Source organism: Ptychodera flava, chromosome 21, assembly GCF_041260155.1.
Source record: "Ptychodera flava strain L36383 chromosome 21, AS_Pfla_20210202, whole genome shotgun sequence".
Lineage (NCBI taxonomy): Eukaryota > Metazoa > Hemichordata > Enteropneusta > Ptychoderidae > Ptychodera > Ptychodera flava.
Genome location: NC_091948.1, coordinates 22,332,562 through 22,351,250, shown reverse-complemented (window position 1 = coordinate 22,351,250; position 18,689 = coordinate 22,332,562). Strand labels below are relative to the sequence as shown.

Sequence of the window (18,689 nt, the reverse complement as noted above, 5' to 3'; positions counted from 1 at the left end):
AACTCCGTCAACTTGAAGACTGATACCATACAATCGGTCATTTCTTTCACAAGCAATTTCACACCCCTTGTCGATAGGGGTACATAATTCTCACATTTCATTCATTTTGATCAGAGAAACACTGTTTTAATTCCATGATCAAAAAACACACCAATTTCGTCCACTTTATTTTCCACTGTGTCTTGTTTTTCGATGCAATTGAGGCCATCATGTGATTCTATACAAGGCAGAGGACAGGAGGTCCGAGGAGTGACAACAGGCTACAAAAATTCATCTAGGGAGGAATTTGTGACTAATTACACTCTTTCCATTGGTTGTCAGACTGCTTAGGAGAATGCATCAACGCAAAATTAAAGTAAGAGCAAGCGAGGGACTGCAGTATTGCAATTTGGAGGACAGCGGGTGTGGAGTGTCTGGTCGTCCATCATCGGTGCGGAAGGCATTATTATTCTTCAAAACTTGCAACATTCATACTACACTACGCAGGTACAAGGTACATATACACTGGACAACCTGATTGAGCGAAACCAAAAAAGTGGGTATCATTGTAACATGTGTTTAAATTTAATGGCGTGGAAACTTTGGAGAAGTGTAGAACGTAATTCAAAATTTATTCATTATTGACACTAGGATCCTGAGGTAGAAACTCTCAGCCAATCACAGACGTTAATTATCCAATCAGACTTTGGCATGTTTCCCGATCAAATTACTTTGCTACTTTTCCGGATGTTTTCTCCAGCGTTCATGGTCGACGTCACGAGGTAGTATGGAAACTTGCCACGCTTCTAGGTTAGCATGTTTTGGAGAGGGCTCTATAGGTTGCTGATGCTCACAGCATGGCTGGACAAGCCTTGCTACTCTGGTGTTACTAGTTATTGTTGTTGGATTCGAATTGTAATAAACCAACCTTGGTTTTTACATTGAACCGAATCACTCGCTTCTGTTTCGACGTCAGTTTAACTCGAACCCACCCCTAGGGGATTCTCATCGTCACTTTACTCCCCCACATTTTGGGTGCCGAGACCAGGATACCCGAGAAAGATGTCGGAACAAGAACACATTAATCCTCCACCAGATACAACGAGGATCAGACAGCCACAGCGTTATTGAAACTGAAGAGATCACGTCGCGGTCAACGTGCACAAGTTACCCGACTATTCAACCGGGCTGACGCTCTCATGAAAAAGTTTGGAGACGTTGATACCGACCAAGTGACTACACTCGACACGCTGGAAGCGCTGAACGATCAACTTTCAAGTAAGATACCTCTACTCGCCGACCTCGAGATCAAAATCCTCGATCTGACCGACGAAGATCACTTTGACGAAGAAAATGAAGCTTCAGGCGATTACCAAGCGGAAATCTACGAGCGCAACCACGGCATTGCAACATTTGTGAAGAAAAACAGACCAGAGACGCAAACACCAAACGATTTCATCACAACTCAGAATGGAAACATGTCTTCTCTCGGTAACACGCAACGTAAAACAGTCGCTCTACCGAAGCTCCGGCTACAAACTTTCTCAGGTAATGTTCTAGAATGGTCGACTTTCTTCGACGTTTTCAAGTCCTCAGTTCATTCGGACTCTAATCTAGGCAACATTCAGAAGTTTACCTATCTGCGAAGCATGCTCAAAGACGAGGCAGCGAGAACAGTCAGTGGATTGTCACTCAACGAAGCTAACTACTCTCACGCGATTGACCTATTGAAAGAACGATACGGACAAACTCATCTCATAGTTGATGCTCATATGACAGCGTTGTGGAACCTGCAGAAACCCACAAACGACGCTCAAAGTTTGAGAAACTTCTTCGACTCGATTGAAAGTCACGTTCGCGGTCTGCAGTCGTTAGGTAAGGAGGAACGCACTTACGGCGAACTTTTGGTTCCATTGATACGAGAAAAATTGCCTCAAAACATCCGAAAGCAAATAGCTAGAGACCATGGTAATTCTGCATGGACACTATCGGAACTACGGCAAGCAATTCTTCACGAGATAAACGCGCTCCAAGCCGGTAAACCCATAGATGAGATGCCAACAAGCAACGGCCTTATAGAAATCACAGCCGCTTTTCACACAACTGCGCAATCGCCGAACCGACAAAAGTCTCGCACCGCTCCCAAAACATGCCCGTTTTGCAAGGGATCGCACTTCGCATCGAACTGCTCCGTCATTACAGATACTCGTCAGAGACTAGACATTATTAAGAAGGACAGACTGTGCTTTTATTGTTTCGGAAGACATAGAGTTTCCGAATGCAAGTCGCGATATTCATGCAAGAAAAGTAAGAAACGACATCACACTGCGCTACACCGTGATGACGTTGCCGTGGCAACAAGTACCACTATGGACGGTAAAGAGAGGCGCCCAACGACTCCTGAGGTTACAGTAACATTTACCAAAGCTGATTCACTCCCAAACAAGAAAGTGAACACTGGACCCGTGCTACTAAAGACTGCGTTTGTACCGATCTCTGCGCACAACGGAATTCCCATTCGCGCTGTTATTTTGTTTGATGAAGGAGCAAACCAAACATTCGCCTCTGAGAAATTCGCGCGTCAAGTTTCCGCGAAAGTTACGCATCGCGAACAAATCAAGTTGTCAACATTCGACGACAAAACTTCAAATGTGCGTACCATGGCATTCACCGAACTAACTGCTCACGAACTGAACGGGAATACTTCAACCATTGACGCGATGATTATTCCTGAGATATCGTCGGACTTAACTAATCACATTTCGCAGGAAGTTCATAGCATGAGCCATTTGAAAGGACTCATGCCTTTCGCACAAGGCTTCTGTTCACTCGCTTTTGTTTCGACGTCAGTTTAACTCGAACCCACCCCGGGGGATTCTCATCGTCACTTTACTCCCCCACAGAAACAATGGATTTTAAACAGGAAAATCAAAAATAAATGAGCTATAATAAACATTGCGCTCAACACTAACATAAGAATGAGCTCACAGACGATGTGTCACAACTCGCTGACGCATACACCAAATTCGAATTAAGTCATATGCTCACCACAGTACATGCATCTAGGCAAAACCTATATAAATAGCATTTAAAGTGCGGGCATAATTTTTTATGTATCTTACTGATGTCCCTGATCTTAATATGCAAGGTTACTATAAGCAAGCGATAAGAAATGCTTTGTATTCTTTACAAATCGGTTGCTGAACATATGAGATCCTTTTATCGAAGTCTTCGCGGAAAAATAACTCACTGGCTTTCGTTGTACAGAGTGCAAGATTCATATTATATTTTTAATATATGATTGGTTGGTATGTTTCTCTTTCATTGTCAGACCTACATGTAGCCTTTACCATAATTAACAAATAAACAGTGTCCTTTAAATATTATATTTTTCAGAGGAGTGAAAATCGGACCGGTTATTCACGAAAACACGACCATGCAAATATGTAAGCAGAAGTGAATATTGGAGGAAACAAAATAGTTAACAAAGCAGACAATGCATCTGAAATTACGCAATAGCTACATGTACATGTACATGTATCACTCGGTTATGCAGGCCCAGAGCCTTTTGTTTTACGTGAAGGGTTCCGCGCAACTCACACCCGAAAGCGGTGCTGAAGAGCGTATAGAGTTTCGCAGAGCTCATGATGAACCAGTCAACTACCCAAGACAATGTGACCGTAGTCCCTACGACAGTATCTGTGCTGGAATTGGGACTTCTGTGGGACGACGCTACCTGGGTACTAAGCTGCACCTTCATAATTTTCACTATGCAATCGGGATTCGGACTATTGGAATCTGGTTCCGTGTCTCAGAAAAACGAGACAAACATCATGGTAAAGAATGCTGTGGATGTCATTTTTGGAGGTTTCTCTTACTGGGCCTTTGGATTTGGCCTAAGTTTCGGCAAAGGGGCCTATGTAAATTCTTTTTGTGGCTTCGGAGATTTCTTCGTTGACGAAACCGGGGGACTGGTGGCTGGGTCTGTCTTTTCTGAATTCTTTTTCCACGCTTCGTTTGCTACCACGGCCACGACAATAGTAAGCGGCTCTATGGCCGAGCGGACGAAGCTGGAAGCGTACATCGTATTCTCATTTTTGAACACGTTAGTGTACTGCTTTCCGAGCCACTGGATCTGGGACAAGCATGGCTGGTTGCATAAGCTCGGTGTTATCGACCTCGCCGGGGTAGGAGTGGTGCACCTTGTCGGCGGCGTGACCGGTCTCGTCGCGACCATCGTCCTGAAACCGAGACATGGCCGTTTCGAGGGAAACGCCGTACCGCCACAGATGAGTTCACCTACGACAGCACTGCTTGGAATGTTTATGCTCTGGTAAGTCTTGCTCTCTTTTGATCACTTTAGACATTTACAGGACCAGTGAACATCGACCAAGAACCAATAAAGAGTATGTGTCACGTAAAATTCGTCTAAATCTATTTCTTTGGAAGTTAGCCTGTCACTTAAGGTAGAACTCGCCTCGGGGACAGATATTTTGACTCTTAAACTTTTACAATTCTCTTCCGATGTACCACTTGTGGGTGCTCATTTTAAAGCTCTTGGTGTAAGAAAACGCTTCAACTTCTTAGTATTCGAAAATCGAAAATTTTATTTTTCTCCATATAGTTATCACAGAGACCGCGGCCATTTTGAATTTCAAATATCGGTAAATTTGGGGTAATTTTTCTCTCGAGTACCATAATTTGCACCGTGACTCCCAATTTTTATTCTTGATTTTGAAAGAGAATGTTTTAAAGATTCCTTGAGAAAAGTTTGAGCAAAAATTTGTCTTTCATTTTCGAGGCGCAAACTACCTTAAGAAGAATGAGCTTCTCGTATATATTTTAAACACCAAAACTCACTGTCTCAGAATTTTCTGCTGGTTTAGAGCTTGTGTGGACTTCTTTTTAAATCTCAGATGAAAATTAAGGCTCTCTTTCATTTTTGTTTTTGACGAAAATCAAAAAGTTTGCCTTTAAAGTTACCACACAAAATGAAAGTGTTTCATAGTTAATTCGAGGTAATATCCGAATGCAAACAACAAACTTGCACGATGCCCCTAACATTCATTTCTGATTGTGAAATAGTACTTTAATGTTAGGCTAAGAAAGATGCATCCTGTTAAAAGGTTTAACGAAATTAAATTTATCCTCATTATTTTTCGCAACGGAATATCAATTGATTGAAATCCTGGTGTATTTGATTTACTATACCGAGAGATGTCGGTTGCTGTGATACAGGAACAAACAGATGAAGCTCTTGAAATAGAATTGTCTAAGAAGAGGGATAGACATTCCCGCGGGTTCTGATGCAAATTTTTGTCTCGCCTACAGGTGGGGTTGGTTAGGATTCAACTGTGGAAGCACATATGGGATCACAGAAGGCAAGTGGATCTTGGCTGCGAGGTATGAAGTACATAAAATCTTGCATCTTCCTACTACTCGAAGTGGGCATGGAAGGTTTATATATAATTGTTCCACTGGCAATGCAAGTTGACCATTCTTTGTGTTTCTTTCGAAAACTTATAACTTCTTCCTGAAATTGCATATATAATTCCGAATCACAATTTGCAAGTGTAAAGTGAATGTAATAAGCAGTGTTCCATTTTAAAGGTCACTCATTTCAATTTATAAGATTTTGACAGCGAATTCTTCCCTATACTTGCAAAACATCTGATATTGAGGATTTTACCTTTCATTGAACCATTCTTCAAGATTTTCAGATTTCATCACCTTATATTTCACCGCATGGTTTTGGTCAATTTCAAGCCAAATCACACCGAAGGCCACTTGGATCACTTCATATTTGTTACTTAGATGTTGTTAAGAGTGACAACGCTGTCCTGTTAACATTGCCGTTTAACCATGTACAGTCAAAGCTATGTTTTTGTTAAATACCAGGTCTGCTGTCGTGACCACGACAGCCTCTATAGGAGGCGGTGTAAGCGGAATAATACTAAGGTAATAAGTCATTTCTGAGTTTAAGATGCATAGGTAAGGTATCAATGATTCCTTGACACAGAAGTTTGGACAATGTATGTTGAACTGTAATGTTATACCAAATCAGACATAATGGAAAGTTAACCACACACAAAGTGTGCAAAATGAATATATATATATATATATATATATATATATATATATATATATATATATATATATATATATATATATATATATATATATATATATATATTACAAATGACTTCAAGTACAAAGAAATAATATCTGTTATTTATGTGTCATGCATCCTGCAATCTTCAGTCAGATTAAGATCTTCATCTGTCTGAAGATTGCAGGATGCATGTAACTCAAGTAACATATATCATTTCTTTGTACTTGAAGTAATTTGTGTTATTATTTTTAACGCTCTGCTTTCCGCATCGGGCACTGTAATTTCCAACGAGGATATATATATATATATATATATATATATATATATATATATATAAGCTTATATATATATGTGTGTGATATCCGTGTGTGTATATATATGTGTGTGTGTGTATATATATATATATATATATATATATATATATATATATATATATATATATATGTGTGTGTGTGTGTGTGTGTGTGTGTGTGTGTATGTACACATGTATATATTATAAATTAACAACTACATCTCACACATGATATGTGTCCTCGTAAGAGTTGTGTGTGTGTGTGAGAGAGAGAGAGAGAGCAAAAAATGTTCAAATATTATATAAACTTACCTCTTGTCGGAGGAAGACCATTGTTTGACCCTCCTTCCGAAAACATTGGCAATAGCACGATCTTCATATTGTTCAATTTTCTCACAAATGTTCGGTGCCCTATAGCTAAATGTTGCAATATTACAAATTACTCATAAAAACAATTAACTTAAAAAGAAAAACAGATGAGCTTACATTTGCAGATTAAAAAGACAATACTTCACCAACCAATTATCCCAAATTAGTTCCAACCTTGTTAATGTAAATGTTGTATAAAACGATGAAATAATTAATGCTGCTGACATGTACAAATGTCAATATGAGATCATTGCATTAACAATTGAACATCCTAAGGGTTCAAATCTTCGTATGTTTTTAAAGCTACATCATGAAGAAACGGACCTTTGATATTAACTTTCTGATTAACGGCGTTCTTGGATCCCTTGTATCTGTAACAGGTAACTATGGATACTTGTCATACTAAAATGAATTATATTTAAGATAGACTGCGCCTTGGGGACGGCAATTAAGATTTTAACTTTTATGATACCTTTTTGGAGTCATTTGATTTTCACCAGCTTTTTTGTAAAATCCGAAAAATATATCATTCTCAAACTTGAAGATCTACCGCAAGGAATGCGGCCTTTCGAAATTTCAATCTTGGAAAATATTAGGTAATTTGTTTTTGCAATCACTTAATTCGATATCACAGGAAGGAAAACATGGGAGCTTGTATGAATATTTTCTGTACAATGGTATACCCTTTAAATTGTCAATTTATTTAATTAAAACACTTGATGTGTTATCTTACCTTGATCAAGGCTCATAATTAGAACAACACTATAAAGTTAGGTATAACTGTCTGAAGATGTAAGATGTTATGTTCTACACCATTAGTTTGTTTCTAACTCGTGAAACTTGTGACGGCAATGAGTCATATTTTGTGTTTACTTGCAGTCCCATGGCGTTCAACTTTGAATATTGTCTTTAAAACCTCTCTCTGTAGAGTCGCTAGTCTCCAGCACAGGAACAAAGACATCGGTTTTGTTTTTTTCATAAAGCTATCTGCAAACATACATATTTAAATAATTGAATCGCAAATGTAACTTCTCATCCTCATTCGGAAATTCACCGTTTTAATTTCAGGAATTTGTGCATTCGCGCAAGCTTGGGAAGGGTTTGTGATTGGTTCCATTGGAGGCCTACTGGCGTGTCTCAGCATTCCTTGCATTGCGAAACTGAAAATCGACGACCCAGTCAATGTTATACCAATACATTTCGTCTGTGCCGTATGGGGTATGCTAGCTGTGGGCCTTTTCCTGCGCCAAGTGGACGACGGCAATTCACAGTTTTATGAAGGTTTACAGAGTGGTACGTTCGGCATTTTATGACACGATTAACTTGGATTTTTTTCCCTTTAACATTTCAAACCTCGGAGCATTACAGTAACTTGTACGCATAGCCTAAGTCCCGTACCATGAGTATACTTATTTCACTTATTTAAGGTAAAGTAATTATCGATGTCAAACTCAATTCTATTTCGTAATTCCTTGATTACATTGACTAATATACATTAATTGTAACGACAACAATTATTTAGGTCACTTAATTTTATCTAAAATAAATCTGTCCCTGCCCCCGAATGAATATAACTGCATGATGATTTAGAAACTGTGTTGCATTTAGAATATATGTTAATCTATCTATCTATCTATCTATCTGTCTATCTATCTGTCTATCTACTATAGATACATAGACACATTAATAGATAATTGCATACATACATAAACACATACATAGATACATATATGCATAACACATACATAGATACATAGATAAATACACACACACACACACACACACATATATATATATATATATATATATATATATATATATATATATATATATGTACTCGATCTTAAGACATGGTATGTATATATATATATATATATATATATATATATATATATATATATATATCACATATATAATTATATGCACATACATACATACATACATACATACATACATACATACATACAGTGACAGATTGATAATCACATGTATATCTTATTACATTGCAGGATTATTTTATGGAGGGGGCTGGTATCTTCTGGGGGTACAGTCCTTGGCTCTTGTTACACTTATATCTTGGACTGCTGTAATGGCGTTTATATTTCTGAATGTGATTGATGTAATCATAGGTCTTCGCGTCCCCATTCACGAAGAGCTCCTAGGTGCCGATATCGTGGAACACGGCCTTTACGGCACCTACGACAAGAAGACGAGGATACTCACAACCCCTGACGGAAAGCATGTGAACATCAGAAAGATCAACGAGAAAAGAAAAACAGTACACCAAAATTATAGTAATCGCAAAGACATCTTGAACCAAATATCTATGATGACCAGTGCCCAAGGACAAGAGTGTGATGCTTTTGGATTTCATATGGGCGAATCAGAAGCAGCAAGGACCGTGGAAAACAATTTATCTACGGCTGACCTAAAAACCGTAAATAGCCACACGGTCCAAGCGACTGAGTACATAGTCTCCAATGGTGACTCGATCTTGTACAATATACCGTCCTGTTCTCTGGCAAGCACTCAGACGTCGGAGTCAAAATGTGACTTTAAAGACGACGCTTCAGCAACACAGCTAGTGGGGATGAACACCCCTTCTGACGCAGAAAGCCCGACGGCAGACGACACCAGTGCGCAGAGGCTTGACAGATTTTCGTCAAAACCAGAAGATCATGAACCCCAAGAACACGTCATATGGGTTTGATTTGCCAACGTGTTCATCTCATCTTACAGACTTGCAACAAAGTAGTAACAATACCGGGAGATTGTGCTTGGCGGATCATTAGTGGTTTTGAGGTGAAGGCATAAATCAGTGCATGAACATTTGCACTGTTTACAACTGAGCACTACAAACTTATCGAAACGTTTTCATCGATCACTGCATCAAAACGCAACAATACAAATAAATTCACATTAATAAGTTGCCTGTATTATAGAATAATACTCCTAAATTAAAATGAATTCACATGAATACGGGATTGCTGAATACAAGCCATTGATTATTGACTGTATTCATGGATGGTATTCGCATTGAATATTAAAGGTAGTATTAGAAGAAGATAATATCGTATATGTATCTTGTCTTCTGGTGTATAAACAGGTAAATATATCCATTCGTATAGAGATGATGTGCTCAGGGACGCTGTTAGGGTAATTAAATAGGTTTATAGGGTATATGTTTAGTTATTATACTCAAAAAATGTCAAGAAAATCTAACCATGGACAGGTTGTAATTTTTTCTTTCTGACATTCATTAATTTTTCACCTCTGTCTGCATTAGCAAGTTTTAACGTACAATATCTTATTTGCATAGAATGCAGGTATCTATTCTTACATACCAAGTAAACTTTGCAACTATCAGGTGAATAAAATCAAAAGGACATAATTTTAAAGTTTTGAATTTTAATAGATTTGAAAGGACGGTTTGTGAACTAAATCTCAGCGATGGCATATTACGCTTTGCGGAAATGTTCAAACTGTAGTATCTCCAAGGATGAGTTGATCATTGGTAATAAATATATTGTTAGGGCAGGGAACAATTCGACTTGTAGGATAATGAATGATTAATTACTTGGGCGTACAATATGGTCGACGGATTTCATTTCCACGCTGCATTGGTCTTTCAACGAGAGCAACATGTATTACGTAACTACTTATTACTCTTGTGCATAAATCGTTAAACATAAGGGTATCTACAGGTATAAATAAATGTAGCATTGTTATCCAGAGTTGCATATCCAAAAATAAAGTGTATTTACATGCATTTCTGTACATATTATTTATTGACGTATGTATGTATGTATGTATGTATGTATGTATGTATGTATGTATGTATGTATGTATGTATGTATGTGTGTGTATGTATGTATGTATGTATGTAAGTATGTATGTATGTATATATCCGTCCGTAACGACGGACGGATTGACGGCTGTATGTTGTAAGAAAAGATCTTATTTGTGATCAGTGTATAACAGAATTTATATTTATACATATATATATATATATATATATATATATATATATATATATATATATATATATATATATATATATATATAAAAAAAATTATATATATCTGAAAAAAATTGCTGGTGCACAGCGGCATTTAATTGATCAATGTGAAGTGTCACTTGACCGTGAGGAAATTAACGAAAATCTGTTTTTATATCGGACCTGCACTGTAAACGCTCAAAAGGCGATTACATAAAAACCTTATCTTGATCGCAACAGATGATGGTTCTGTGTTGGGAGGGTAATTGGACAGTTAATTTTGCTCTCAGACGCGATTGCCATATCCCCTAGTGCTATGTCTGCTTTCATAGAAGGTTATTAATGACGGTTTTAGACATTTCACAAGGTGAACTTTGGCTCGCTCTTTGTCCTATTACTATATTGATTTGATAGAGGAGCATGCGGGGTTTCTGAAATCTGTTTTATGGAACCACAGACAAATAGTAAAGACAGACTGGAAACGCATGCATGCCTTTTGTTCCATGGTCGTCTCGGTAGATTATTGGCTTTTCATATTAAAATGAGCTTCACAGGTGTTAAACTTTTTGGAGGCTTTGTTTGTGGTTGATAATTACACGAGATTATGCGAAAAATACGACGAGATGGCATCGTACTGCCAGTCGCGTAGCAACCATAGTTACTTTGTGAGCTCTCAGGCCAGAAACACTGCTTCACGCCAATCAAAACATAACACGCCAGCAGTTTCATAAACATGTCCTTCCTTGACGCACGTGTAAAAGACGGTATGACTGACCGTAAACCATTGAGTAAAACCAAGCAGTATCGATAAAAGACTTTCAAATTTGGTTCAAACACACTCATTATATATTCATAAAATATGAGAGGAATTTTTAAAACGGTAAAACTCACTTTCCTGAAGCTCAATACACTCCCGTTTTCGCCAGCACGTCAATTCCGCTCAGCACCACACTACAACAACAACACAAACTTTGCCGAACATACTTTCGATTAACAAATGGCGAAAATCCGAAAATTACCGAAGGATGCATGGTCGGCACTCTTCGGAAAAGAGAGGCGAGAGCAACCTGAGGCGAGGCGAACATGGATGAGTTACGTAACCGCTTCACGCCTTAAACAATACCCGTTGTGACTCGACTCTGTCTATGTTTCTCTGTGATGGAACCGACCAGCGCAAGAAAAGAACATTACCCGTTTGTCTCTAGAGAGTATAATGTGCCGTTATATGGTGACTTTTGAATCGTGAGGTTAAGAAAGCTTCCAAGCAAGGCAGAGCTTTTAATTTCCGGTTTAGTAACAGGCAAGGTTTTTGGAACGATATGTTGGCTCGATAGGGCCGGGACTGTCATGCTGGAGTCATGTGAATAAAACAGACTGGGATATAATACCATATGGAGTGAGCCGTCGCTTTATTACCGCAGATCAAAAATGAGTACATTAACATGGTCGAGCCAAATGCTACTAGTGTGAATACTGATGTCATAAGAATACTCTTAGCTGCATGCTATTATTAATTGCAGACACGACAATTATTCATGGTCTTACGCGAAGCACTTTCAGACATGTACAATAGAGTTTCTTGCCGAGTTTTAGGGCACCCTCTTCAAAGCTTTCGCCTTTGAAGAGAACAAAAATGACTATAATAATTTCATTCAGCCACTATGTTAGGACGTCGAGAAAGAAAGTGTTGATGCATTCGTAAAAATGTTATGGTGACATTAATTTCAATACAGCTCGCAGGGTAATCGAAGATGGATGATGAAATTTAACTAGCTAGCTATACTAAAATCAGCAGTAAATAAACCGCCATCACCTCACTTCCGGCGAAAGGTCTTTGCTAGAGCGACTTCAATCGATACAGTATTGTCAGCATTTGTTGCACTTAACTTCGTTCTGCTAAATTTCACTCTCAATTTGCTATATATGGTCGCTTTAGTTGAATGAAAAAACTCAAATTCGCCGCCTTTCTTGGTTGAAATAAAACGTAGAGCAAGGCATACGGCCGTTTACGTACAAACACTAAAAAAATATGTGTGCCTCGAGCCCATCTCACAGAGGAATTATTTTTAATTTCTTACACTTAACCGCATTTATACAATAATTTTTTGTATTCAGCATTTCAATGTTAAGGTGAAATCTTTGCTGTACAGGTTCGGGAAACCCAGAGGAAAAACGAGAGCATGTTAGTATATGCTTTCGATCGAATACGCTATCAAAATAATCGTTTTGATTGAATAATTATATAGAATTGTAGGATGTTCATATAACGTAATTAAGCATGTTAAAAGTGCATACTCGTTTCCCATGGTGTCATCACTTCGACATCGATATTTCAAAGATAAACGAAGAGTAAAGGAAGTTTCACGAAAGCCCTTCAATTGCTCTAGGATTGTGCCGGGAAAGCTTTTTACTAGCGCAAGTATCCTTTATTTTAATATTCAGGAAGTATTCACTTCGAAAGGGTTAGTTTGTGCGAGAGTTCCGGCATATTTTAATTCACAATATGAAAGCTGACTCGACAATTTCAGAACGACGAAGGCTAAAAAACTATTTGTTATTCAATATCGGCATTTTACGAAATCGGTGAAATAATGATACTTCAAACAGTCAATCACAGAGACGTGTTGCAGGTATTTCAAATTTAAAATATCGACAAAAACGGATTTTTCAGTAAGTCTTAAAGATTATGAGAGTTATTGTTTGGAATGTGACTACAGATTACATTGCCCCGACTTCAACAGCAATAATATTTTCAAGCCGCATCACCCAAGTGTGGTCATTTACAAATCGATAATTTCAATTTCTTGAAATGAATTTCCTGATACTTTTCTCCAAGGCACTATAGATTTCTCCAAGATATAAATATTTGATGCCGTTGAAATTGATTCTCTGAACTCGTTCCTTGTTATATCGTCAAGAGTCGCTGATCATCAGAAGATGTTGCAATAAAACGCCTCATTTGGCGTTTTACAAATTTCCTTGCGTGATTTTGCGGGGCCGGTAGAATAAGCGATTGATTAAAATTTTGAGGATACGCGGTTTTCATTGGATCAGTTGCTCTTTGATTAAAGCGTCATGCGCAGTGTACTTAGACTGTACAGACACAGCAAGCTGAAACTAATCGCTAGGTTATACATTCACATGATCCTAGTCACTGAAATAAGTATTACGATTCTCGTTCTTTGTCCCGATGTATCGCAAATATTTATCAGCCTAATTTGCTACCCTTTTCGTATTACAGTACGTTTAAGTCATCTTCTTTACAGCCTGAATATGTATGCAGTTCATCTCTTCCAGCTTATTCCATCTCTTAATCCAAACATAGATATCCAATACTGCTTAATAAAAAAAGCCATGATGGAATTAATCATTGAAAACCAGCGGGCTTCCGTTCGTCGTTAAAAGCATGCTTTCTGTCTCGGCGCTCATCTACACGCTAAGTACCGAGTCTTTTGTCATTTGGTACGATTCTAAAATTGCAGTCTATAAAGTACCTTACGTTTCACACTATAGATGGATAATTAATAAAACCATGTATAAAAACTCTAATATATCCTTGGATTAATACTCATGGAAACCTATTTTTTGCCGTTGAATTGATATGTAGATTTTTCTATTTGCTATCCCTGCTGTCGTCGAGAATGCTTTCTATGCAAACATCAACGTCTTCGTGACATCCGTCCGTGTTCACGTAGTTGTTAATAATCAGGCTATCTTTGAATTTACGTCTGAATTCATTCCCGGCTCTAACATCCGGGACTTTGCCCGCCATCTCAACCAATGACAGCGAGGAGATATCATCGACGGGAGAGATTCGCCTTGTACTGCTGATCGTGATAACGCTGAGCCGCTCTCCCGTTGTTCTTCCCGCTGCGAAGGATGGCTCACCGCGGGACTCCATCGCAGCGTCGAGGCTGGAATTTCCTAAGTTGACCACCGAACTCAGCATCTCCTTCGGTATCCCTCTGGCCACAGCTTCCGAAATGCGCCGCAGGTTCTGATTGTAGGCGTTGTCCCCGTTTTGTCTGACAATCTCCAGCAATTCGCCATCGAGTCCCCTCAGCTCCCCAGTGACTTTGTCATATGTTCCGTTCAGCGCATGCTCGACAATATCAGACCCTAGCATTTCTTCCTGTATGCTGACTCTCAAACCAATGATGGTATCCAGAATCTTCAACAGTGCTGCGGATATTACAGTTGTCCATACAATAATCGTAACGACTGTCAAGGTCTGGACGCCAAGCATGTAAAAACCTCCTCCATAAAACAGCCCTACGTGAAAAACAACAACAACAACAACAACAGCATGACATGTTCTGGCTATTCGCTGCCGTACATCATGTATGTATGTATGTATGTATGTATGTATGTATGTAATTGTATGTATGTATGTATGTATGTATGTATGTATGTATGTATGTATGTATGTATGTATGTATGTATGTATGTAAAACATGTATGTATGTGGATGGATGGATGGATTATTGGTTGGATTGGTGTACATTTGTGTTTGAGTGTGTCGTAACTATGATGTCAACAGACTTGCAGTCGCTCAAAAGAAAGATCGGAGCAAGTTTTCGGTGAAGTACTTGTTTCGACGCCAGAGAAAAAAATTATAATATAACTTCACAACTTTTTTAATCCTTCATATTATTTGACTAGTAATGTTATTGTAGATCATGTTATTACATAATATGATCACATCATTACATTTGGTATTGTCAGCTGAGTTTGTCATATAAAAAAATCAATAAATAGAATCAATAATGTTACCATTACGAGAAGAAATGTTCTCCAGACGATCAATGCGAACGAACAAGCCAACGGAGATGAGACCCCACACAGCAGCAATTCCGTGTACAGAGACAACGCCAACGGGGTCGTCTATCTTAATTTTCGCCATTGCCTCTCCACCAAGACAAGCTATACTGCCCCCGATAAGGCCGATGACCAAACCTTCCCAAGGATGTGCCAATGCACATAGCGCTAAAGAGAGAAAAATTAGAGGTTAAGTTAAATGAACATTAAAATGTACTTCGGAATCCGTATTAACGTGCTGAATATCAGGGGAAATAATAGAAAAAAGAGTACCCCGAGAGAGGTTGATACGAAAGCAGACTAAACCAGAAAAATGGTAAGTTTATCCTCCTCAACTGAAACTGTTTAAAGTAATGTAGTGGACACCTCTAAAGTGAAAGACTCAAACTTTTGCTACATCTTTCCTCGATGAAACTTCAATCATTCTCTTATCAGATCAAAAAAGGTCTTATCAGGTGTCACTATGCAAAGGTTGATACTATTAGAAAAACAAATTAGCAAAGATAGATTGATATCTGCTATCCCTGTGTTTACTTTAGGGGAAAACTTTAAATGGGGGAAACTTAAATCGAGAAAACTAAGAGGATAAAAACTTTCTCCATGATCTTTAAAATCAGCCCCCCCCCCCCCCAAAAAAAGCGGTAGAGCAGAAAAGTATTGCAGAATATTGAGAGGCCGAATATCTGTCCTTGCGGCGCATTCTACCTTCAAACTGCCACTGTGGCGTCTTAGTCCTCGTCTTGCCTTGGTTAAATAGGTTTATATATTTGCATTCTTATGGAGTTACAATTCGCAAGGCGCTCGTGCGGGGACGGCCGTAGAATACACTGCAAGCCCTCGGTCAAATATCCCGAATACGGTGGGCTTGCGCTGTCTCGCCAAAGCGGTTCTGTCATGGTACCCCTTCTAAGCTACTGTGTGTTATAAGCTACTGTGTTTTGCATCAGCCGCGAGGAAAAACCCGAAGCGTTCGAGATCAATCAAATACCAACTTCAAGAGTTAGAGACAGTAAACAGATTGATACATAATTTGCTTATCTATAAACAAATGCATTGTTACCTGTCCCAGCTACCAATGAGCCAAGAATTCCGCTTATTAGGTATGTAATGTCGAATGTCCTTTTCTTGAAAACGTAGCTGAAAGGAAACACGAGATAATTAGATGAATCAGTAACGGATATGTAATCATACACAGTCCCTCTGGACTGTGAATCATACAATCATACCCATCCATAATCCATCAACAAGTCAAAAATTCGTTATGACATAGTCAATTGAACAAAGAAATACACAAAACAGCACAGAAGAGACAATAAAGTTTTTGGTATGTTTTCGGGTTGCAAGCTGAGATTCATTTATTTTTAATTGGTAGATCATAGAGGGACAGACATGGAGACGGAGAGAGACATTCGGCGAGATGCACAAAAACTTACGTGTACACTGTTAAAGACTTTACAACTATCAACTTGAAATTACCTCAATAATAAGCCAGCTATCCCACCACCAATTGAACTTGTTATTGTCATCACAGCGGACCTGAAATTGAAGTTATTGCATCGCTGTAAACCGCACAAAGTTATTGCATATCGTTTTGCGTTGATGATGGTATGGTGCGGAATGCAAGCAACAAGGAAACGTCCTCAATAATTAAACACAACAATAGTCGATATCGAAGCTTATAGTTACCTGGCCGCAAGTTTCCATTTCCCGCCCGTTATTCCATATGTACTGCCGCAGTTGAAGCCCAACCATCCCCACCTGAAGGCGGTAAACAATGTTTTCTCATCAACTGTTCTCTATCAGACGATTTAAGTATATTTAATCTGAAATCTGCCATTTAAATTACAAGAAAATATCAAGTATTATTGTTCGCTTACAATTCGCTGTAAGATTTTACCGGTAAAAAATATTTTAGGCCCACAATACGTTGAGGTAACTTACCACAGCATAAACATTCCGAATATAGCATTGGTTGGCATGCCCATTGTCATTTGATGTACAGCCCCACTCTCGTCAAATCGCCCTGTTCTTGGTTTGAGGATTACTGTCGCTACCAGGCCGGTAACGCCGCCGACAAGATGGACACAGCTCGCTCCTGCGATATCAATGACCCCGAGGCTCTTCAGCCACCCGGTGTTTGCCCAGACCCAGCGAGACGGGAAACAGTATACAAAAGTGTTGAAAAAGGAGAAAATAATGTACGCTTCTAACTTGGTGCGCTCGGCCATTGCACCACTAACGATCGTAGTCGACGTGGTGGCAAATGAGGTGTGGAAGAAAAAGCTAGAGTAGACATTTCCGAAATTGTCGTCGTCGGCTGGCTGGACAAAAGCATGTCCGATGCCTATGAAGGCGTTAGAACCGCGGTCCTGACCAAAGCTAAACCCGTACCCGAACATCCAATAGGACATGCCTCCGAAGATCACGTCGACTGCGTTTTTCACCATGATGTTGACTTCGTTCTTCCTGGATGCGGAACCAGATTCTAGGAGACCAAATCCGGATTGCATGGTGAAAATGATGAACGCGCTAGTCAGTATCCAAGTTGCGTCGTCCCAGCCTCGCTCGCCGCTGGCCCCATTACCATGCAGGATATCTTCGCCTAAACTTTCGCTAGCATTTGCCTCAGACAAATTCGTCGGCGCCATCGTTTCATCACTAATTCGAGTCAAACTCTGAGATCTTCGAACACGCAATTTATTATATGTAGGCGTATACGCGTGGTGCCGGGGATTGAATGGAAAACCTACAAAAAAACATGATGCATTTTAATATGACAGTTTCAAACTAAGCTAATGTAACGTCTTTACATTTCGTATTTAATATTCATAACATCCGCCGAGTCTTAACTTCTTGTCTGATTTGACAATTATTGCTTCTGAATGAAAAAAAAAGTTTGGCAGCTCATAGACTAGTACCTACAGCTACAATGTATACTGCGCAAAGCTGTTATTGCAAGTAATGACTATATGCTTGTCGGCAGCTCGAGTGATAGTGGGAAGATTAAATTTCTGATTCGGAATACCTAGCCCGAAGAAAATACAGCCAGACTCGTTCTAATAATTTGTTAATGTACGCTGCAGCAACGATAATAATGATGCTGATGCTATTGATCATGACTA

General features: G+C 39.0%; 3 protein-coding genes across 3 annotated transcripts; 2 read left to right on the top strand and 1 right to left on the bottom strand.

The window, feature by feature from the left end:
* Positions 1-334: 334 nt before the first annotated feature.
* LOC139122248 (uncharacterized) lies at positions 335-3,322 on the top strand. Its single transcript, XM_070687677.1, has 3 exons — positions 335-486; positions 1,076-2,564; positions 3,311-3,322. The coding sequence occupies exons 1-3, from the start codon at positions 335-337 to the stop codon at positions 3,320-3,322; spliced, it is 1,653 nt and encodes a 550-aa protein (XP_070543778.1).
* LOC139121733 (putative ammonium transporter 2) lies at positions 2,142-10,511 on the top strand. The gene is made up of 6 exons (XM_070686859.1): positions 2,142-4,312; positions 5,311-5,382; positions 5,878-5,937; positions 7,056-7,132; positions 7,821-8,045; positions 8,762-10,511. The coding sequence occupies exons 1-6, from the start codon at positions 3,624-3,626 to the stop codon at positions 9,460-9,462; spliced, it is 1,824 nt and encodes a 607-aa protein (XP_070542960.1). The 5' UTR covers positions 2,142-3,623; the 3' UTR covers positions 9,463-10,511.
* A 3,454-nt stretch (positions 10,512-13,965) lies between these two features.
* Positions 13,966-18,215, bottom strand: LOC139122247 (putative ammonium transporter 2). Its single transcript, XM_070687676.1, has 6 exons — positions 17,509-18,215; positions 17,254-17,325; positions 17,044-17,103; positions 16,628-16,704; positions 15,523-15,735; positions 13,966-15,021 (listed from the first exon to the last, which is right to left on the bottom strand). Exons 1-6 carry the CDS (start codon positions 18,213-18,215, stop codon positions 14,363-14,365), a joined length of 1,788 nt encoding a protein of 595 aa, XP_070543777.1. The 3' UTR covers positions 13,966-14,362.
* Positions 18,216-18,689: the final 474 nt, after the last annotated feature.